The 24,605-nt window shown below is 41.7% G+C and overlaps 1 protein-coding gene across 1 annotated transcript in view; it reads right to left on the reverse strand.

The window, feature by feature from the left end:
- Positions 1-24,605, reverse strand: part of LRRC45 (leucine rich repeat containing 45) — a 170,619-nt gene that overhangs the window by 47,258 nt on the left and 98,756 nt on the right. The window contains exon 13 of the mRNA XM_029599051.1: positions 18,345-18,415. Coding sequence (XP_029454911.1) covers positions 18,345-18,415 — 71 coding nt within the window. The remainder of the gene's footprint in view (positions 1-18,344; positions 18,416-24,605) is intronic.

A 24,605-nucleotide genomic window follows, 5' to 3' on the forward strand; every position in this document is an offset into this window, starting at 1 on the left:
GAAATATATTATTTGCCCCAACCTTCTGAAGAAATTTCCCCAGGACAAGAAAATCAGCCAGATTTAAATGTGGACCTATCTGAGTTGTTGGAGAAATCTTACGAAATGGCCATTGAAACAAGAGTTACTCTTCTAGTCCAACTTACTTTTGTGACTGAAAGAGATTCTGTTCTCAGACTGTTCTTTCGCTATCAAAAATTTAATTTCTATGGTCACCAGATCAGAATATTTCCGGACATAGCTAGGAATACCCAACTCAGAAGCAGAAAGTTTATGTCAATGAGGGGAGAGGTAATAGATCGAGGGGCAAAGTTTGTATTGTGATTTCCATGTCATTGTATGATTATGCATCAAGATTCAAAATATGTATTCAATCAACCTGAACAACTATGCTCTTATTTAGATTCTCACTCCTAAAACCTCCACTGAGTTGGTATATTAAGTTTTTGGCGGAGTTAACTTCACTGCAATTGAATATTAGTTTTGTTTGATGTGCCTTTATATAACTGCTTCTTTTACATCCTGGTCTCCCTTATTTTCCTTTAATGTAATGATCAATATTTACAGAATATTATCTTTTCAGTTTTGGAAAATTGCAAGATTGTAAAATTTCATTCTGAATATATTGTATACTTCATAATATGCTAAAAGTCAATAAAAATAAAATAAAATAAGGGTGTAGATCCATCTATTCCAGGTGCTTTTCCTGATTTTATATCCTTAATCGCCTCCCACACTTCTACTGAAGTAATAGGCCTTCCCAACACATCTCCCATCTCGAATTCAAGACAGGTAGGTCAATTTTGTTCAAATATTCAGCAATGTTCACCTCTGTTATATTTACGTCTCCTGTATACAATTCCTGCTAGAATTGTATAAACCGAGATATTATACTCTCATCTATTATCAACCTCCCTTCATGATTTTTAATTCTTGTAATTTGAGATTGTGTGGATTTATCCTTCAGCTTATGCGCATAAAGTTTGTCCACTTTATTTCCAAATTCATAATAATTCTGTTTGACCATATCTAACTGATGGGCAATATCTTCTACTTCTAAAATACAAATCTTATGCCATATATCATCCATCTTGTTTAAAAATAGACGTTTTGGATATATCTTATGCTGAGCCACTTAATCAGATAAGGAACACATCAATGATTGTTTTTCCCTTCCTTTTTCTTTTTTCCTGTTTGATGCCAAAGCTATTAAATTCCTCCGTATTATTACCTTAAGCCAATCTTATAAAGTTGTTGGCAAAATCCCTTCCTTGTCATTAAATGCTTAATAGTATGCAATACAATTTTTAATCTGTTGGTCTATTTCTTTATCTTTGAGAAAGCTGTCATTCAATCTTCAGAAACGACTTCCACCTGTTGATGTTTATTTTGTACCTCCCACCATACTGGAGCATAATCTGTTCCAATGTCTGTTCCTTTAGTATGTGAGGACAAAGTTTTTTCCATTAAAAAGTAATCTATTCTGGAATATGAATTATGTGGCTGTGAATAAAAGGAATAATTTCTAGAAGAAGGATAGCAAACTCTCCAGATATCTATCAGTTGTCACTTTTCCATATCCTATCTTTCTTAACTATCCTGTGCAAGACCTCTGGGGATATTAAAATCACCCCCTATAACCAAACTCCCTCCACAGAAATTTATTAGCTGTCTGTCCATGTCTTCCAGGATCACCCTCTGGTTAATGTTTGGGCAATAAAGATTGACCAATATAAATCTCTCATTATTTTATTTATTTTATTTTATTTATTTAACGGTTTTATATACCGACATTCATCAAAGATATCACATCGGTTCACAGCGTAACAAGAAACTAGTGCCAGTGGCGGCACTTTACATCGAACAAGTTTAACATAATACAGTTAAAAAATATTGGAACATAATAACTAGAGCATGAGGAAAGGTAGGGGAAGTAAAACATTAAACTAAAATTAGAATAACATGATTACAAGATGGTAAAAGAAGAGAAAAAAGGGGGGGAGAAGTGACAGAAGAATAAAATTAGATTAGTGAATTATTGTAAGCGAAGATTGCAGGTATATACAAAATGTACAATTATAGGGAATAATATAAAATAACAATAGTTCAGGGAAGGGGTGAGGTGAGAAGGGGGGGGAGAGGTAGGGAATGGAGGGGGGAAGGGTAATACAGAAGGGAGGGAGAAGAGGAATGGTGTAAGCTTAGGGAGAAGCCAGTTCAAGCGGGGACTCACCCGCTTTTAGTGAAAAATCAAGTCAAGAGGGGACAGAGAAGGGAGGGTGTAGATGAGAGCACGGGGACTTTAAGTATATGCTTTGGTGAAGAGCCAGGTCTTGAGCTTGCGCTTGAAGGTTTTTGAGCATTCTTCTTGGCGAAGTTCAACTGGCATTGTGTTCCAGAGAATAGGCCCGGCGATAGATAATGCACGGGCTCTCGTGGAGGTTAATTTGTAAAGTTTAGGTGAGGTGGTGGGCATGGTGGTGAGATGAATGTGTCTAGTGGGTTTATTGGCTTGGTGAAATCGGAGGGTGTCATTGAACCAATTCATTTCGGGATTGAACAAGGCCTTATGAACGAGTGAGAGAGCCTTATATTGTATACGGGAAGCTATGGGAAGCCAATGTAGATCTTTTAGGACCGGTGTGATGTGGTCGTGTCTGTGTGTGTTGGTCAAAATCCGGGCTGTTGTATTTTGTAGTATTTGAAGGGGGTGGATGGCATTGTTGGGGAGTCCGAGGAGAAGGGAATTACAATAGTCGATTTTGGCAAAGATAATGGTTTGTAGAACCGTACGGAAGTCAGGGGGATGAAGTAGAGGTTTAAGTTTCTTAAGTGTGTGAAGTTTAAAAAATCCATCCTTTATTATACTACTGATGAATTTCTTCAGTGTGAGGTGGCCATCGAGAATGATACCCAGATCTCGGACTTGTTGAGCAAATGGGATGTGTGACAGTTTAAGTCCACCTGTATTTAAGTCCACCTGTACAATAAGAACATAAGAGTTGCCATACTGGGTCAGACAGAGGCGGATTCATTATGTCGGACCGGCCTGGGCCTTCGCTGCCCAGGCCGGCCCAGGACACATCACGTGGTCTGCCGAGCGTGGCTCTGTCACGGCCGCGCATGGCAGACCACGTGACTGGAGCGATCAGCCCACCGGGGGATGCCCAATCCCCCGATAGGCCAATCCGCCCCTGGGGTCAGACCAAGGGTCCATCAAGCCCAGTATCCTGTTTCCAACAGTGGCCAAACCAGGTCACAAGTAGCTGGCAGATCTCAAGGGGTAGTCAGATTCTAAGCTGCTTATCCCAAGAATTAGTAGTGGATTTCTGCAATTCTACCTTAATATTGGTTAATGGACTTTTCTTCCAGGAACTTGTGCAAACCTTTTTTAAACACAGCTACATTAATAGCATTCACAACATCCTCTGGCAACAAATTCCAGAGCTTAATTATGCATTGAGTAAAAAAAATATTTTCTCTTATTAGTTTTAAATGTATACAATTCCCTTCAACATCTCTAAATAGTGCCACCTCTTGTAATATCAACTGCTGGGAGATAAATATCCCCACTCCTCCATATCTATTTCCCGGATTCTTAGATGCTAAATACCTATAATGAAATTGCTGAGAACATAGTAAGTGCTCATCTCTCTTTCTGAGATGTGTTTCCTGTATAAACGCGATACCTTCAAAGCCATCAGTTCATAGAACATAAGTTGACATTTATATAGAGAGTTTAATCCCTTCACATTAAGGCATACAAACTTGATATTAGCCATCAATTCTTTTAGCCTAGCTCTCTTTATGTCCCCACTGTACATGTTCAGCCATTCTCTCCATATCCAGTAAAAACCCCCTACCTTCCCTTCCATCCCCAGTCCTATTGTGTAACTATCAGATCCCAAATCTGTAGAATAGTGCACTGCATATATCCTGCACATATGTAGTTATAGCACTATGAAGCACTGATCACTGAACTTGCCAGAGAATCATCCAGCACAGATGACATCATTCCTGGAAGGATGGAACTAAGTTTGTTATTCTAACTGATAAGAAGAGGCCTGTGGCCTATAGTAAGAGCAAGCTAAAGTACACATGTTAAAACATATATTGATTGGCTATTAAAGGTAAAGGGTGTGGATTATGCAGATGACTGATAACAGCAGACCCCAGACCCTTTATAAGCTGATGCACACGTGAAGAACACTGAGCAGATTTTAAACAGACCTTGTACACCTTTGCTTGTACTAAATTCTTTCTGTATTTTTCTGCTCCTAGAGGAATTATCCGCCTTCCTCTATTTACTTATCTGTATTAATAAACCTCTCTCTTTATTATCGTTTGAAGCTGGTATTCATTCTGTAATTAGAGGAGAAGCCCCTCTTTTAACATCTGGAGGCACCGCCTGGGATTCACAGGAAAGGATTCGCGCCCTTTCCTGCGTCTCACAGGCTATAGCAGTGCGGAAACTGCTTCAGGCTTTTGACTAATTAACCAGTTCCACTTAGGGTGACCTGGGGTCATTAGCGTACTTTAGTACTGGCAAGATCGTGAAGTGAGTCCGGTGGCTGCCACGGAGGTCACAATTAAACTCTCCATCCTTCGGATCCAAGACGTTGGTCCCAGGGGGGAGTCGATTGGTTCATTGGGTATGTATGGGATTTAATTTTAATTTTTTTAAGAAAAAGTGATTGATTTGATTAATGTTTCAGTTATCTATGTCTTCTCTTTTCTTTTTTACTATAGTTTGTTAGTCTGCAAGACCTAGTTTAACTTGTAGTCCGTGCTTCTTTTGAATGACATTCCTTACTGTCTGTGGAATCTGCTTTCGAGTACTTTTTTTTTTCCAGCTATGTGTGTGTTACCAACGAGCTAATTTAGCAGGTTTTGTTCTGTATTCTTTCAACCTTTCAGACTTTCACTTCAGTTTGGTGTTCTAGTGCAGATTTTCTACTCCCCCTCTCCCCCTCCCTTTTTTTTTCTCTCTGATGTTCCGTTTATTGTAGTTGTAAACCTTCTGCATTCTTTTCTCCTTTGCCTTAACTTTCTTCCCTCTCTCTCTGACTGTTTAATTTGCTCTGTTTAAATGCTGTATGTTTTTCTACTTTCTCGCTTGCACTTCCTTGCTTCTGCTTGCACTTTCTTTGTTTCTTGAGGCGGGAGACGCCTTCCCCCCCCCCTCTCCTTCCCCCCTCTCCTTCCCCCCCACCTTTGCATTCCTTTACATTCTTGTGCCAAGTGGCGACCGGTTTCTTTGTCTGGTGTTCATCCTTCTATCTGCCACCTCGCTTTCCCTCCTCGCCCCTCCCAACTCGCCCCTCCCTTGTCTCTTCTCCGTGCATGTTGGGTAATTGAGTTTTGTTTCCCCACCCTTTTGTTTCGTACTTTTCTAGTGCTGTGCGTTGTCACGCCCCCCCCCCCCCCCCCCTTCTTCCCCCTCCTCCTGCACATTCCTCCCTGCTTACCGTTTGTCTCTCGGCGCTTTGGGCGTTGGCCCTCCACCTCCTCCCCCCCTCCCTGCCCTGCTTCGTCCTCTGTAAACGCATTGCATTCTGGTTTTGTTAGTTTTTTTTTTCTCTCTTTGTGTCTTTCTCTGCCTGTTTGTCTTCTCCTATTTTTTGCTGTGTTGATTTTCTTTCACTTTCGTTTTCTTTGTGTGACTGGCTTCCCTTGTTAGTTTAACTGCAGCTATTAAAGTTTTATGGCTTCATTGCTCATGGTCTGTTCTTTTCTTGCCTGCTCCTTTCCCCCTCTCTGTTCAGCGCTCCCGGAGCGATAGGAGTGCGTGAAAGAGTTGGTGGTAGCCCCCACCGCAGTGTATCCCCTGTGACTGCATTGAATTCTGGTCTTCTTAGTTTTTTCTCTCTCTGTTTTTTTGTGCCTGTCTATCACCTTTACTGCTGGCTGATTCCAGGTTTCTGGTTTCCGGGAGGCTGAGAGACCGCCTGCTGTGTTAATTGCTGTTCGCTTTGCATTTCCAAAGGGCTTTTATTCAGACCACTGCTCTGTTCTTCTTTTACTTGTGCAGTCTTTCCATCACAGGACTGACCATCATAACTCTGACATTAAAAGAAAAAACTGGGAGAAGTTACAGCATCAGAGATTATTTTAACTGATCTTCAATATGTTTTCCACGTACATCCAATGCTCAGCTTAGTTCTGACGCTGTTTCTACTGTTCTCTGTGATTCCCCTTCCGTAGTTTACGCTCGGCATTTCTTGCTGCTGAGTTAAGTGCCTGGGTTATTTGGACGTTAGTGCTCCTGCCCCACCCTTTGGAATTTCTTTCTTTGCTCAGAGAACGGAGGTGATCCCCCCTCCCTTTTTTCTGCCTGCTGTCATGTTACAATTTGTGGCTTGTTAGCACACAGACACAGAATGCAGGGGGAGCCTTGGCTTTCCCCCCCCCCCCTTCTCCTGCCAATGGTAAATTGCCTGTTGTTCTGACTGTCCCTTGGTTTCCCATGAAGTTTCTACGTAATTCTTTTTCTTGCGACTTGTACCCTCTCTGTGCTTATATGTTATTTTCATTTAATTATCTGTTTGATTTCTTACCCTTGTGCTCCTCTGGGATTTTTTGGTGCATGATGGGAATTGCAGTTTTTGCATGGAAGTTGACTTGCCTACTTTTAGCATATGTTACTGAGCCCTGAATTCTTTTTTCTCTCTCAGGAGACGGACTCAATCACATGCATTTATCGCAACTTGAAATCTATGCGGCTGTCCTTCTTTCTTATTACACCCTTCCATTTCATTGTTCTTTGTTTCAGATGAGAGGCGCAGGGCAAAACTCGCCTTTCCCATCCCCCCAGCCCCTCCCTCGCACATTCCTGTATCAAGGGGAGGGCAGACCCCCATCAGTCTGCTTCGCCCCTATTCGCCCCCCCCTCTCTTCCTGTAGTGTTAAGTTGTGAATTGAGAGCCCCAGGTACTGGCCTTGCCTCCTGGGCTTGGTAGTCATTTTCTTGTGTCTCCTCCCACTCCCTTGTCCCCTTCCGTGGTGCTTGGTGGGAAGTGAAGTTTTGCTAACTGACTCCTTGCTCCTTATCTTAGTGCCTCTCCGTGCCTGTCTGTCCTGGCTCATGCTGCGTCCTCTGGCGGCTGACGTCATGACACCCCCTCCCTCTGCCATTCCCTTTATTCCTGTGTTCACTGCTTATTATTTTCTGCCTGCATTGCTCTGGCCCGTGCTCTGTCTTTACATGAACATAAAAATACCCCAATAAATAACTCTTGAACCTTGTGAGCTCTCTCTCTCTCTTTTTCTGTTTATTATTGTCCTCTGTCCTGTGCTATCCTTTCCATTGCTCCCAGCTCTGCCTGCACAGCTGACTTTTATGGCATCCTCTGCTAGGACATATTTTCAGGATACTACACGCAGGTTATTTCTTGGTTTAAGGTATTCTATAATTCTTACATTTTATTTGCAACAGCTATATTTTCTAAGTTCCGCCCCCGCAGGGCTTTGGCTAGTGCTGAGGCCATCCCTAGTCTCCCTCTCTGGTGGGACAATTTACAGGTGCCGCAGCTTTCCAGCGTTTCCTTTCATCCTCCTTGCTCTATACATCCTGGACTTTTACTGTTTTTAGGTTTCATTACATTCTTTCCATTCATTTGCCTATGGCCAAACCAACATACACGTACACAATCAAAAGAGACTCCATTTTCATAATTTGCTCTGTTTAGTTTACTGGAAAGCGTACCCTCCCCTGCACTTTTAGTTTTCTCCTTTCTTTATTCATCCCTGTCCAATGTTTGTATATTACTATTTTCTACAGGAGTCTGTGATCAGTTGGCTTTGAGGGCATTATCTGATGCAGTTTGCAGGGATCTGCCTTCATGTTTCGAGCTCACCGCTTGTCTCGCTGTGCGGTGACAGAGATAGGGTTTCTCACAGGAAGGTGATAAAGGCTGTACGTGTGTTTAGTTTAACCATGGATTAGCAAGGAATTGAACGTTACTAAGATAATTCATAGTTCTTGGGACATTGAGTACAACTTGAATTCTTTAGCAGTCAGGATTCTGTCTCTTTCACGGTATTCAGTGCTTTGGTCATTGCGCTGGCATACTTACAGTACAGCCCTAAGTCTTTTCTTGCGAATTGGGAAATTGCCTTTATGTATCAGTTACATGTTCTAATTAATGATGTTTCCTCATTTCACAGAGGTGAAGGTTTTCCCCAGCAGCGCAAGAGTTATCCCGGTAACCATGATTTTGTCACAGGTCTGTCTTTCAGGAAAAAAAAAAAAAGAGTGGAAGCTGAATATTAATGAGCACAGCGCCTCCTAGTGGCGCAGCCATATTAAAGAACCAACAGTAGCTTTATGACTGCAGTTCGCTGAATTCATATCAGGATATTTAGTTTCAATTGAGCTGTAATTCCTCTAACCTTTATCTGTTCTCAGATTTTATGTTTCCCCAGGTCAATAGTCGTTGGACCATTTGAAGATTACATTTTCTCCTTTTTCTCAGTTTTTCATTGTTTTTCATTTTTCAACTGATTGTTTTTTTTTGCTTTTTCTTTTGTTTTTATTCTAGATCGATCTAGACATTTTCTCAGTACTTTTTCACACTTTTTTTGGCCTACCTTTATTTTTGATTAAGGGTTTGAGCTCATCAGACGTAACCCATATGTTTCTTGTTGTTTGTTTTCTGTGTCATATGTCTTTGCACCTGCTGAATGAGTGACGTTGTATGTCAAAGTTTAATGTTCTTTGTGATGTGATGTCTGTGGTGAACTCTTCTCCCTAATTAATCTGAATTTGTTTTGCCCTTATGGTAGCTTCTGATCAAGTAACCTACCTACTGTTGACCTGCACGGCTCTGTCTCCTGTCCCTGAAGTGCACTAAGCTGAATGACCTGTTTTCCCCCATCTGCATCATTGAATTCAAAGATTATCCTGACTTGGACTGTGAACTGTTTTCAAAGACTGCCATCATACATCATATTCATTGTTTTTGTCTTGCTCAGATGCTGTTTGGACCTATTTGCAAATTGCCATTATTTGGACAGAATTAATGCTGGTTTTTCTAAATTTTATAGTATCTTCCTTGTCTAACCCCAACCTCTTATATCTTTATACGATTATGTAATATGCTTTTCTTCACCCATTACCCTTGTCTATGAAAGCTGCCTTGATTACATTACCCACATACTATATCCCACTGATTGCTCTCTTAGAACGAGATATGCCCCAGTATGGTCAAATGTTTTCTTGAATCCCTTATCCCTGGACAATGTTTTATCCACTATTGGGCCTACAGATGCTTTGTCACATGACTGCACTTGCCTGATGTTTCAACAGCCCTTTTTCTTTGCCTTCTTTTCTTTGTTACTATCAGTTTGCTTTTGTATTTTCAGATTGGTATTCACTTTTTGCATTAACATGTTTATCCTTCTTTGTGCATTATACCTTTGGAATGGCATACTCCCTGTATGCACCACTGACCCGAATTGTAATGCTTGCATCACAGTAACTATAGATGGTACGACTAAAACTTCTACTCTGCTATACAAATTCCCTTATGATTGTGAAGGGACAGTTACATACCGTTCTCATAATTCCACACAATACAGTGTATGTGCATACAACCATTACCTGTTTTGACCCTACTGAAGTCCCTGCCCAACAATGGATACAAGTCCATAAATGAGACACTCCTCAAGATCTAGTTATGACATTTGCCCTTTGACTCCCTACCAAAAGGTCGGTTTCCCTCATTTTTAAGTATATTCCCTACCCGCATTCTGGGATTTGACCTATAGATGTGGTAATGATTTGGCTTGGCCATACACACCCTTATCCTTTAACTATCAGGTTTTTCTCTGGATCTCTCCTTTTCTTATGTGCATATATATTTCTGCTACATCAGAGTACGTTACATTCATGCTGTTCTATTTGCTGTAAGCTATTTCTAGCATTTTCCCACTCGTCTTACTGGTAGTACCTCTGCATCTCTTTGACTTATTCTTTCTTCTGCAGCCTGTACCTATAGTAATTACTTTGCTGGCTTTTTATATTCCAATATCCTATTCCCTTTATACTCTGATTTCTCTGTAACCTTTTTGAACATTTCTTCCTGTAACACTTCCTCTCAGATTTTACCTGGAGTTTGTTTACACCCTCTTACAAATATTTCTTAGTAGTTTTGTGGCCTTTGTGCTTATTCTGAGATTGATCTCCTTGTAGAAATTTACCCATTCTAACTGAGGCTTCCTCTCACAAGGATATGCAACTGTACCTACTCCTACCTATGACCAGAACATGCCTTATGTTTCTGTTGTTTTTCCTTCTCCTCCTTGTCCATTCCAATGGACTACCTCTTCATGTTTTCTCTGTACCTTTTAAGAAGGATGTCCAACTGCTCTGCTAGGTTATCCCTCCTGATTGCTATATTTGTGACCCCCATGTGCAAAAGCACCGATCCCATCTCATGTAAAGCGCAGTGGACATTGGCCCATTCCATTGTTGCAACAAAGTGCATCCATAGACCTTACACAGTATTACACACTATAGCTATAGGCAATTCTTCTTGTTTATCTCAATCTTTTCTCAACTATACCATGTAAGCTCAAATGGTAAATTCTTATTGGCTCAATATTGTAACCTATTAGAAAGGCTCCTGGGGTTATGGAACTCCAATTTATATGTTGAATCGTATTATAAGATTGCAAGCTGTTGTTGAAATAATTACTAATGAAACTGCTAAAGCACTGAGAATATTAGCCACTCAGCAAAAGGGTTTTTGGAATGCTATTTATCAGACTCATCTAGCATTAGATTATATACTAGCTGTAGAAAGAGGATTATGTGGTAAATTTAACCTCAGTAACTGTTGTCTTCAAATAGACGACAAGGGTGAAGTGATTGAGGAAATCACTCGGAACATGATGTCTATAGCACATGTACCGGTGCAAACCTGGAAAGGACTTGATGTCAGTGATCCATTTGGATCCCTTGGCTCATGGTTTTCTAGTTTAGGTTCAGGATTCCAAATTCTAATTGGCTCCATGTGTACAATTGCCTTACTTGGGCTAGTTGTCTGTCTCTGCTTACCATGTCTCTGTATCTGCCTATGAAGATGCCGTGATCAAGTTTCTGCAATGCTGGTAACATAGACTAGCACTCGGATCATGCTTAATCAAGCTGAAACCTTGAACCTGATGCTTCTGGATTCTCATGCTGACACTGTACCATTCCCCACCACCTGTGATGACTATCTGTGAAAAATGAGCATATCGGTACGAAGACGGGTAATGCCTCTCGCCAGTAAGGAGTAGCCTTAACTAGGCTGGGCAGCCTAAGACATGGCGATATGTGACTCAGATAGGTATGAAGGGTTCTTAGCTAATCACCCTTCACAGGGGGATATGTAGAATAGTGCACTGCATATATCCTGCACATATGTAGTTATAGCACTATGAAGCACTGATCACTGAACTTGCCAGAGAATCATCCAGCACAGATGACATCATTCCTGGAAGGATGGAACTAAGTTTGTTATTCTAACTGATAAGAAGAGGCCTGTGGCCTATAGTAAGAGCAAGCTAAAGTACACATGTTAAAACATATATTGATTGGCTATTAAAGGTAAAGGGTGTGGATTATGCAGATGACTGATAACAGCAGACCCCAGACCCTTTATAAGCTGATGCACACGTGAAGAACACTGAGCAGATTTTAAACAGACCTTGTACACCTTTGCTTGTACTAAATTCTTTCTGTATTTTTCTGCTCCTAGAGGAATTATCCGCCTTCCTCTATTTACTTATCTGTATTAATAAACCTCTCTCTTTATTATCGTTTGAAGCTGGTATTCATTCTGTAATTAGAGGAGAAGCCCCTCTTTTAACAAATCCCATCCTGATATTCCCTTCCTCACCTTCCCCCTCCCCTCTCTTCCCTAGTTCATTGTCTATATAGAGGACTCCTACATTTATTTATTTATTTATAATTTTTTATATACCGCCGCTCATCAAAGATATCACATCCCAGAGGAAAGATCATCCCCACATCCTTCCCTCCTCCATCCTCCTTATGTGTTTTAATAATTATTACTCTCAAGCTCAGATTTTAAACTCTTACAAGTTAACTCTCTGTTTCCCAATCTACATGAACATGTCAAAAAAACAAGCGCAAAGCAAGCAGTATATGCCTATTGTAATACCTGTATGATATTAATACATTTGTATGTGTTTTCTTTTGTATGCCAAAAAGTTTTCATAAATAAAGAGTTTTAAAAAAAAACCCAAAAAACAAAGCAGTATAGCTCACTGAGCGCATAACCTTCCCTATTTCACTTTATCATGTTATTCACAGTCATTATAAGAAACCACTTGCTGGATCTCTTCAGACAGAAAGCCTCCTATCTCCTTCACTTGGATTTAGGTTGATAGGAGTCTCTGTCTTTATTTGAAGACACTGAGTGCTGCGAAGATGTTTCACCTGAGTTTCTCTTTGCTGATTTGCTACCAAATAGACTTCTCCACCAATAAGGTATTTTTATTTTGGCAGCTTTCCTCTGGCACTATTGGGCCTGCTGCTTTTAAGATGATTAACGCCTCATCTTCTGTTTTAATTCAGGATTCGCTAATGGTAAACGCCATGCCACTCAGATATAGCCAACGATAACAAATATTCTCTCGGCGCAGCAGTGAGGTGACCGTTTGCAGTTCCCTGCCCTTCTGGAGTACAATTGGTGAGAGATCATTATATAAAGAGATGTTGTGACTTTCTCAAGTAACTTTGCCCGGTTTCCTCACTGATTTCACCACTTTTTCTTTCAGCACAAAATTACATAGGTATGCTATATCACGAGAGGTACTGTGAGGAGTGGCTCCCAGTGCTCTATGTGCTCAATCCATTATAATGTCAGCTCATTCTTGTTCCTCTCCCATTTTCCACTCACATTTAAGATGGCCAAACAAATCTTACGAACCACCTGGGCTGCATCTGCATATTCCTCAGATTCTGGCAACCCTTTAATTTGAATATTCAACCTTCTAGAATGGTTTTCCAAATCTTCCACTTTGAATATCAAGTCCACATTTGCTTTGTAAAGTTTACCATTTCTGATTTTAACTGCATCTTCAGAGGCCTGCTCCACCATTTGTTCCTCTGTTTCTTCCACTCGCTTTCCAAAATCTAACAAATCTGAGCAACATTCCAAGATTGTCTCTCTAAATTCCTCTTTTAGCAATCATGTGTCACACTGGATGTCTTTAAACTAGTTATGAAAGTCAGTTTTAGTCAAAGAGTCTCTGTTACCCGATCCTTCTCAGAAACATGCATCTCCTTGGTCAGAGTTATTTGAATCACCTTCCATGGGCTCCACCACACTACTCAGGGCCTTGAATCTGGATCCACCAGCATCATATGAGAACTGCTTCAGATCGAGTGTTTGTTACGAATTGCCATTGCTCTAATCAATTAGTTAGTAGAATAATTCAGCACTATTTCTATCTTTCAGTTCTAAGGTGTTTATTACTTAAATTATGAGGATGAGGGGAGGAGCTCCGGAATTCAGACATCCATCTTGTAGGGATGACATCACTTCCTCCTTTCATGCCACTTTAAATGTGCAGCTGGAGCTCAGGGTCCACATTAAGATCCCGGGCCTCCTGCTGCACATCTAATGCATTAATTTTATCACGGATGACCACCTTCTCGGTTGGCTGCGATAAAATATTATCAAATTGACTATGCATGATCTTCTTCGCATGCATTTGCATTATTCATACATGCAAATCGCATGCAACGATGATCACTGTAATAGGGGAGGGTATCTGGACAGGGAGATGCAAAATATTGCGTATATCATGCGATATAATACGCGTTAGAGCACTAATGTGGCTTGATGCATCACCCATATAGTTTGAATCACCTGCCCCTGGAGAATGGGAGTAAAGTGGAGAAGAGCTTATCGTATCACTCTTGTCTCCAAACAATTTATGGACCAGTAGGCTTCTTCTGTTGTCTATGCTCCTTGAGTCATTTGTCCAAGACAATTGTGCTCCCAAGCCTATCAAGCTGGCATCCGTTGTCACTGTTACCCAGGATGGAGTCTAGAGCTCCAATCCTAGTTTCAAATTCAAGGACAGCAGTCACTATAGTAGACTTAACTTTGTCCCTTCCAGGACAGGAAATCTTATCCTGTAATTCTGTGAACAGGGATCCCATCTGGATAACGACACCTTCTAAAGCAGTCTCATGTATGCTCTAGCCCATGGAACTAGATCCAAGGCTGCTGCCATCAAACCCAAAAATTTAAGATAACTCCATAGAGTCAGATTCTTGACAGCTAACAATTAATGTACTTGCTCCTGTAGCTTTTGAATCCTTTGCTTTGTCAAGCGAATATATTTCAACTTTGAGTTGAAGAGAACTCCCAGGTATTCCAAAGATTGATACGATAGAAGACTGTTTTTTGAGAAGCTCATCACCCAACCCAGCTCCTGCAGCAACTGTATCACTCTCTTTCCATGGCTAACTTCACTTGAATTAATTAATCATCCAAATAAGGGTGAACCAGAGCTCCTTGCTGGTCACAGATCTGCCACCACTACCACCATTTCCTTTGAAAAGGTTCTTGGAGTCATTGCTAATCCAAATGGAAGAGCGCAAAAGTGAAAATGACCTCCCAGCACCACACAGCAAAGATACTTCTGATAATCCTTTCTTATGAAAATATGCCTTTGTAAGATCCAGTAACATAAGGAATTCACCTTGCCTCACTACTACTACGATTGACCTCAAGGTCTCCATCCGGAAATGAGACACCTTCAGGAATTTGTTGACATGTTTCAAATCCAGGATAGGACAAAATTGTTCTTCCTTCTTGGGAACTACAAAATAAACTGAATACCATTTGCAATCCCAATAATCTTTCTGGTTAAGCACCATGGCACCTATAACGAAAAGCCAACTGAGTACTGCTTTTATTGCTTCCTTTTTCTGAATGGTTTGGCAAGGGGAAACCATAAAAGTATGGGAGATAAGTCAGGAAAATTCTAAAGCATAACTGTCTCGAACCGCTTGTAGGATCCACTGATTTGTAGTAATCTGGACCCAGCTCTGACAGAAACTTGACAGATGAACACCTATCATTTGAACCAGAGACTGGGCTCCTAGACGTCATTGGGAACTTTGGGAAGAATCTGCTCACAATAAAGTTCTGTCTTTCCCATCTCTTTTGGAGGACCCAAAGGCCTGAAACCTATCAAAAAGTCTGGTCTTCTGAAACCCCCCTCCCAAAGATGTTCCTTACTTATACTTCCTGGAATCCTGGAACCTATTGAGAGCTGGCAAAAGATGAGATACCTCTTTAGCCCTGTTTACAGGAAGTCTAGGAACCTTGGAGTCCCCACAAACCATAGCCGTTTTCTCAAGAACTTCACCAAACAAAAATTTTCTCTTGAAAGGAAACGTCATCAAATTAGAATTGGAGATTGAGTCTGCTGACCAATTATGTAACCACAGAAGCTACCTAGCTGCCAGAATGAATGTCATACTCCTAGCAGCTGTATGAACCAAGTCACATAAAACATCAGCTAAATATGCTGTTCCCAGTTCTATCTATCTGAGCTGCTTCCTCTATGACCGAGGTAGCACTGTTTAAGGCAGACTCCTGTATGCACTGAGACAAAGAGAAACCTGCTCTGGCCACAATACCACAACAAGCTGCCACCTGAAGCAACATACTGGAAGTCACAAAGGCCAGCTTCAAAACAGATTCAGTCTACTGATCCTGCACATCTTAAGTGCTGTGTCTCCTTCTATAGGGACTGTAGTCCACTTAGTAACCACACAAACAGCACATTAATCTTAGGGAAACAATTTTTCCTCTTCCTTAGCAAGCAAAGGGTTAAGGAGCTTCCACCTTTAAAATCTGATTCTGGAGAAACCCATTCCAGATCAATTAAATCCTGTTCACTTAGAGAGGAAAGTTCCTCTTTATGAAAATGACACACCAAGGAAGAGCTATCCTCTCCCCCAGGGCCATTTCTCTTCTTTCAAATCATGACTGTGCCCCTCTCCCAGATCCTTTAAACTGCTAGAGGCTCCTCTGACCTGGATGAATTGTCCTCATTCATCTCCTTTCTGCTCCTCTTTCGCCCTGAACTTCCCCCATCTCTTTGGTGAGAAGGAATGGCCAGAGTAGATCCTGGGACTGAACTCTGTCCCATCAGAGGGCTTGATGAAGATATTTAAAAAATTCTGAAGACACAGAGACCCATACAGAAGAGGCTCCAAAGTCTGGATGCCTTAAAGGTAGCATCTAGCATGTGTTCTGGCAAATTACCAGCCGACTGCAGCACTGCAGGGCTGAGAGGAGGCCCCATGTTCTTGTCTCACTGCTGCGCTTCAAAATTGGCCGCCATTCCCGCCACAGCAGTAAGAGTTGGTGGGAACTGACAAGATGACTGATCCCACAACGCGATACCTCCTGAAACAGTTGAATCTTTGCTTTGCTCTATTCCTCTCTCCTCCAAACAAGCACAGTATAACCGTGTCGCTCTCCCAGACTGCTGCTGATGCACCCCATGATGGACGCAAAGCAGACTTCTTCCCGCATTCTGCTGCTGATGCCATAGCTCTCCTGATTTTCTTTCACAACCATGGAGGTTCACCGTCATGACCAGGAAACAACAAAAATTTCCAAATTCACTACAGCTGAAGGAATAATTCTACAACGTTCTTCTCCTTCTCCTTTAATTTTTTAAAAATGTTATTAAGGAGGAAGGATCCAAAAAGGTTCAAGAAGGAAAAGAGGGAGAGAGGAAAGAGTAAGGGGGAGGGCTAAGCAGACCAGTTCTGAAGCCGAGTCCAGCCCAATCATTGGAAGCCCCCTGATCTAGGGCTTTGCTCAACGGAGGAAGAGCGTACTGTATTTTCACTTCAAGAGTTGCTCTTCTAAATTTTCCAAACATCTTCATTCAGCCTAACCAGGCCTCAGCTCACAGTACAGGATGCTTGCCTACTATCTGCTGGAGACAGAGAATACTGGCAGGCCGAGGTCAGTACTGGAGCTTATAAGGGGGTGACATCAGCTAGCCTGTTAATCTCTGTCTCCACCGCTGGTTGGTGAGCATAACCCATAGGTCTGAATTGGACTGATCTACCATATATACTCGTGTATAAGACGATCTCATGTATAAGTCATGGGTATTTTTGGGCCCCAAAAATCAAGATTTATCTGTCACCCATGGATAAGTAGAGGGTAAAACCTAGGGGGGCTTATGAAATGGTGACATCATACTAACAAACAAACTGATAACTTAAGAAAATCACTTTTATTTATTTTTTAAAAGCAGAATAAAGTGTCTCATAAGAAACATCATTTAACAACTTAAGAAAATGTCCCTGCTGAATGAATCCTTGCTTCCCTCCCCCTTGGTTGTCCCTGCTGTTTGAATCCTTCTCTTTTATTCAAATCCTTCCAAGCCATTGAAGAATTTTCAAGACAGGAGAAATAGAAGCTCTATGAGGATACCTCGCCACTACTCAGGCAGCTGCAGTCTGGGCCACCTGTAGCCTGTGTGTAAGTATCTTAGAGAGTGATCACCAGTGCCTGAATCACTCCATTAAGTTAGTAAGTAGCTCATTTAAAACTAATCGAAGAAAATTCTTTTTCACTCAGCGCATAGTTAAACTCTGGACTTCATTGCCGGAATATGTGGTTTCAGCAGTTAGTGTTACTGGGTTTAAAAAAGGTTTGGATAAGTTCCTAGAAGTTAAATCCATAAACTGCTATTACGGTAATTAATAAGCAATAGTAGCTTCTGATCTAACTAATGTTTGGGTACTTGCCAGGTACCTGTGATTTGGATTGGCCACTGTTGGAAACAGAATACTGGGCTTGATGGACCCTTGGTCTGACCCAGTATGGCATTTCTTATGTTAAAAAATGGATGCAACCTTTGCACTATTTTTAACTTCCAAAATACTTTCTGAGTAACTTGAGAAATATATTTATCCCTAGGTAACTCTGATTCCACTAGAACTCCTAAATCTCTAACCATGTATGTTGCCTGTATAATCTCAGTACCAACCTTAATTTTGTTAACTGGAATCTAACATTCTCAATAACTCTCAACATATAATGGATATTCAGGTGAGCTGTTTGCAATCCTACACATTATTTTAAACATACTTATAAGTTTAATAAAAATATCCAGACCGTCACTGACAGAAATGCATGCCAAACTGTAGCTACTCTCTTAATTGCGGGTGGTTTTGATTAGGTAAGTACGATTCCCAGTTCAGCAGGACCACAGAGGTGTAAGGACTCTCAAAGGAAGAATCACTTGGAAGCACCTGCTTCATATGCTTTAATGCTCACCTCTCTGCGCCGCAAAGCCTCAGCATCTTCAAGTGCTTGATGAAATCTCTTCTTTTCACCTTCAAGACGCTCTGGCAAGTAAAAATAACAATGGAGACAATGAGAAAGAGAGGCAGTGGGCGGAAATGGACAGACAAAAAAGCAAGAGGGAGTGTATCAGAGAGCAACAGAAAGAAATACAGTGGTACGAATATCCATTGGCTGTTTTAACTGAATGCCATAACTGCCAAAAACTGTTATGATAACTGGCAGGATGGAGGCAACCTACTCGTGGATGACTGGAGTGGTGTAGCAGGACTAATGGAAAAAAATTAAAAGGTACGAAATGTCTCCTTAACTCAATATGGCCTCTCGTTTAGCCTTTTCCTGAAGTTTTAGGTTTTATTTTTTCTTCAGATGGAGATATGTTTTGCTTTGTATTATGTTTATTGTTATGATATTTTTGGAACATGATTTTGTTTTTTATTGTTAACTGCTTAGCACAGTTTTTCTATTAAAGGCGGTATAAAAAAACTATAAATAAATAAACAAATAAATAAGTCAGTGAGAGAGAACACATAACAAATCCAGCAAGAGAGCAGCTAATGTAGCCTCAGTGTATAGGTCAGAACCCACTTGAGACCCAGCAAACAAACACTACCACTGAGCAGGTAACCCAGCCTCAAGCAGAGGGAAAGCCCACCTATGCCCCAGCAAATAAACCCTACCAGAGAGCAGGAAATCCAGACTCAGTGCACAGGGCAGAGTCCACCTGAGACCCAGCAAGAAAACACTACCAGAGAGCAGGCAACCCAGCCTTGAGCAGAGGGCACAGCCCACCTGAAACCTAATAAACAAACGCTACCAAAAAGCAGGTAACCCAGCCTCGAGCAGAGCCCAACTAAGCCCCAGCAAATAAACTCTACCAGAGAGCAGGAAACCCAGACTCAGTGCACAGGGCAGAGCCCACGTGAAACCCAGCAAACAAACCTTACCCCTGAGCAGGTAACGTTGAAAGGTCAGAGCCCACGTGAAACCCAGCAAACAAACCTTACCACTGAGCAGGTAACCCAGCCTCGAAAGGTCAGAGCCCACGTGAAACCCAGCAAACAAACCTTACCACTGAGCAGGTAACCCAGCCTCGAAAGATCAGAGCCCACGTGAAACCCAGCAAACAAACCTTACCACTGAGCAGGTAACCCAGCCTCGAAAGGTCAGAGCCCACGTGAAACCCAGCAAACAAACCTTACCACTGAGCAGGTAACCCAGCCTCGAAAGGTCAGAGCCCACGTGAAACCCAGCAAACAAACCTTACCACTGAGCAGGTAACCCAGCCTCGAAAGGTCAGAGCCCACGTGAAACCCAGCAAACAAACCTTACCACTGAGCAGGTAACCCAGCATTGAAAGGTCAGAGCCACGTGAAACCCAGTAAACAAATCTTACCAGAAAGCAGGTAACCCAGCATTGAAAGGTCAGAGCCACGTGAAACCCAGTAAACAAATCTTACCAGAAAGCAGGTAACCCAGCATTGAAAGGTCAGAGCCACGTGAAACCCAGCAAACAAACCTTACCACTGAGCAGGTAACCCAGCGTCGAAAGGTCAGAGCCCATGTGAAACCCAGCAAACAAACCTTACCACTGAGCAGGTAACCCAGCATTGAAAGGTCAGAGCCACGTGAAACCCAGTAAACAAATCTTACCAGAAAGCAGGTAACCCAGCATTGAAAGGTCAGAGCCACGTGAAACCCAGTAAACAAATCTTACCAGAAAGCAGGTAACCCAGCATTGAAAGGTCAGAGCCACGTGAAACCCAGCAAACAAACCTTACCACTGAGCAGGTAACCCAGCGTCGAAAGGTCAGAGCCCATGTGAAACCCAGCAAACAAACCTTACCACTGAGCAGGTAACCCAGCATTGAAAGGTCAGAGCCACGTGAAACCCAGTAAACAAATCTTACCACTGAGCAGGTAACCCATTCTCGAACCAAGGGCAGAAATCACCTGAGACCCAGCAAACAAACCTTACCACTGAGTAGGTAACCCAGCCTCAAAAGGTCAGAGCCCACATGAAATCCAGCAAACATACCTTACCCCTGAGCAGGTAACCTAACCTTGAAAGGTCAGAGCCCACGTGAGCCACAGCTAACAAATCTTACCAGAAAGCAGGTAACCCAGCCTCGAAAGGTCAGAGCCCACGTGAAACCCAGCAAACAAACCTTACCACTGAGCAGGTAACCCAGCCTCGAAAGGTCAGAGCCCACGTGAAACCCAGCAAAAAAATCTTACCACTGAGCAGGTAACCCAGCCTCGAAAGGTCAGAGCCCACGTGAAACCCAGCAAAAAAATCTTACCACTGAGCAGGTAACCCAGCCTCGAAAGGTCAGAGCCCACGTGAAACCCAGCAAACAAACCTTACCACTGAGCAGGTAACCCAGCCTCATAAGGTCAGAGCTCACATGAAACCCAGCAAACAAACCTTACCACTGAGCAGGTAACCCAGCCTCGAAGCAAGGGCAGAAACCACCTGAGACCCAGCAAACAAACCTTACCTGAAAGCAGGTAACCCAGCCTCGAAGCAAGGGCAGAAACCACCTGAGACCCAGCAAACAAACCTTACCTGAAAGCAGGTAACCCAGCCTCGAGCAGAGGGAACCAACCACCTGAGTCCCAGCAAACAAACCTTACCTGAAAGCAGGTAACCCAGCCTCAAGCACAGAACGTGCAGCAGTTTATGGATTTTATGAGGAAAGGAAAGGAAGAGTCTGAAACAGCTACTAGTGATGTAGGTCACCCAGAGACTGCTAAATTTAATACTTCTTTCCTCTATGTAAAGCATGAACAATGAAGACTTCAGGTATGCTAACAGTTCTTCCCTCTGCAATAACGTTTTACCCATAACTTTTCCTGGATTAAATGATTATTACTGAAAAGTGCTCTAATGCCATATATTTGTTCCATTTCAAAAGGTTTAATATTGAGTCATTTCTGAAATCCTTATTTTGTCTGGTTTTAGAAAATATTGGTAGTGCTATGGCAAAATGACTTCTTACCTGATAATTTCCTTTCTTTGAGTCCAGTCACACCAATCCAGACAAGTGGGTTACGCTCAACTACCAGCAAATGGAGACAGATCAGCATCTGTGCTGACACCAGCCTGCCAGTGTTTCTGTATCAAGTTAAACAGTGGACAACATTAATGCAAACTAGTCAACAATTACCTCACTAACTTATTTTGACCAGTGGACTTCCAGAAGACCAAGAAATTTAAAGAACAAAAGTTTCATAGTAGAATAACTATGACTCACTTGCGGAGAAGTCTACACCTTCAACATTAAATCTGTTTTACAGTTTCTTTTTCCTTTCTTTTTTGACTTTCATCAACAATACACTGAAAAACATGGCAGAATAGGGAGGGTTCTGGACTGGTCTGACTTGATTCAAGGAAAGGAAATTATTAGGTAAGAAGTAATTTCACCTTCCGCTTCATCCAGTCAGATCAGTCCAGACAGGTGGGATATACCCAAGCTACTCCCGAACAGGGAGGGATGCTGCCTGAGCCCCTCCAAGGCAAAGGTTGTCTCTTCTATGAACCTGACATCTAAGCGGTAAATGCTTAGACAAAAAGGAATTTAAGGAAGACCAAGTGGCTGCCTTACGGACCTCTAAAAGAGATACCAAACATAATTTGGCCTAAGATGTTGCTTTAGCTCTAGTGGAATGAGCTCACACCTGATTAGGCAAGAGAATTCTGGAAGCCACACAGGCCGCTGTAATTACCTCTTTAATCCAGTGCACCACAGTAGCCTTAAAGCTGCCTCACCTTTTTGCATACCACCATACAGAACAAAAAGATGATCCAACTTCCAGAAAGCTTAGAAACCTTGAGATATCTCAAAGGATTTTCCTGACATCTAAGGCTTGAAGAGCTCTGTTCTCCTCCTCATCCATCCCCATTCTGAATGAAGGCAAGGCAACTGACTGATTCAGACAGAAATCTGAAACCACTTTCGGTAAAAAGGATGAAAGGATAGTAATCTAGAACACATCCATTTATATAAAAAAAGGCTTTCTGCAAGAATGTACTTGCAACTCCAAAATCCTCTGAGTGGAACACATTGTGACAAGGAAGATGATCTTCAATGTTAGCAACTGCAGAGAAATACCCTTAAGGGGCAGAAACTGAGATAGTGTGATTCCCAGCCTGACAGACTGGCATCCAATGTCACTATCACCAGGCTGGAGTCTCCAGCTCTACTCCTTGTTTCAAGTGATTGCAATTCAACCACTACTGAAGACTCTATCTGTCAGACATCAGCACTGGGAGCCATATGGTATAATCCTGGGACTGAGAATCCCACTAGCAAAGCAGATTTTTCTGAAATGGGCACATGTGGACTCTCGCCCATGGAACCTATCAAGCGCTGCCGCCATTGTCCCTAGAAGCTGAAGATAGGATTCCTTGTCAACCAAAATTCCAGAACCTGGTGACAACTTTTGGATCCTTTGGTTCATCATAAAACTCGCCCCATCTCAGTATCAAATCGAGTGCACAAATAATCCAGAATCTGCAAGGGTATCAGATTGTTTTAGGGGAAATTGATTATTCACCACAATTCCTGCAGAAACTATAAAAACCAAAACAAAAATAACCCTCACTTAAGAATACAGAGGTCCTCACAACATCCCTATAACCCAATGTAAACTAAAATTATAGTAGTTAATAATATCAACTAATTCCCTCCCATTCTACCCTTCTACCCACCCTCCCCAGGGCTTGCTCTTCTAATGTAGTCTGGCTAGAATACATAATTGGTAACAAGATTTGATAATTCTTTATCATATTATAGAAGTTCCTATCAAATCAAATGTACAAAATGACTATTATTCAATCTAACAATTGTGGAGTCTTTATCTTGAGGCAAACCATCTGGAAACTTAGGGCTTGCCACATTTGTTCAGAACTCTCTTCCATAAAAAAAGGAGTTGGCTCACCTTAAAACTGAATTAGCTACAATAAACAAAAAAAAAAAATTAGCAACCACCAATGAATCCTCACCTACTTTACAGCATTCAGGAATCATTCACCCATTACCACAGAAAATTCAGAAACCCAGAAAAAAGTGGTTTACGGTGGGCTCAGGTAGGATCAGACCTGTGACCCAAAGACACCCATTCTTTACAATTGTGCAGCCCACATGTCCTGCCCCACTTATACAGAGCATCAAAAAAACAAAGAATAAATAGATTGCAATGGTCTCTGGTAGAATAAGACCTGTGATGCGGAGACACCCACTCAAGTGGCACAAGTACAAAATGTATTAGTAAATGAAGTCTTAAGTGGTATCTGAAAGGAAAGAAGAAACACAATGCATACAGAAATTCCATAATACAATCAAAAAACCATAAGAAAAAGCACATTGTGCTGGGTGAATCAGTCATCAGAGGCACTAATTTGGGAATTCTTTTTGAGGGGAATACTAGAGTTAAAAGCCTTCTGGGGGCATCGGCTTGCAGAAATGCTAATCAGATAGTCAATGCAATCAATGAAGAAAGTAAAGACTCTGAAGTTGACATTATCATCCATCAGGGAACAAATGACCTTGCTAGAAACATCCAAGTGGTACAGAGAGATTTCCAGACTCTTGGGAAGCAGATTAGTCACATGGTGAAGACTATTGTCTTTTCAGAAGTGTTACCTGTTCATAGAAAGGGGAAGGAGAGGCTAAGTCATATAAATAACTTCAATGCATGGCACAAAACCTGGTGTAAGGAAGAAAGTTTTTGATATATTGGGGCTGGGGCCATATATGGAATAGTAAAAGGCTGTATGTCAAAGATGACTTACATCTGTCTGTGGCAGGAAAAAGTGAAAAATTCAAATCATATGCCATAAGGCATTTAAACTAGAGGACGGGGTGGTAGAAGTAAATTTGAATGTCATCTCCATTATCTCCAAAACAATGGGTGAAGAATTTAACAAAATCAGTTGAATAAGGCAGAAAAGGAGTCCAAGAAGAGCAGTAACCTGAAAGAGAGAAGCTGGAAAGCTTGAGCACAAAAGCTCGTAGTCTGGACAATAAAATCCCAGACTTGCAGGCTCTAATGGTGGAAGCAGACCTGGACATCATTGCCATTACAGAAACATGAACTTGGTTCATGGAATCACATGTCTGGGATATGGCCATCTCAGGCTATAACTTATTAAGGAAAAACAGAGAGGACAGGAAAGGGGGAGAAGTAGCACTTTATGTCAGAAACAATATCCAAGCAATTGAAATGCTA

Source organism: Rhinatrema bivittatum, chromosome 4 (genome assembly GCF_901001135.1).
Source record: "Rhinatrema bivittatum chromosome 4, aRhiBiv1.1, whole genome shotgun sequence".
Lineage (NCBI taxonomy): Eukaryota > Metazoa > Chordata > Amphibia > Gymnophiona > Rhinatrematidae > Rhinatrema > Rhinatrema bivittatum.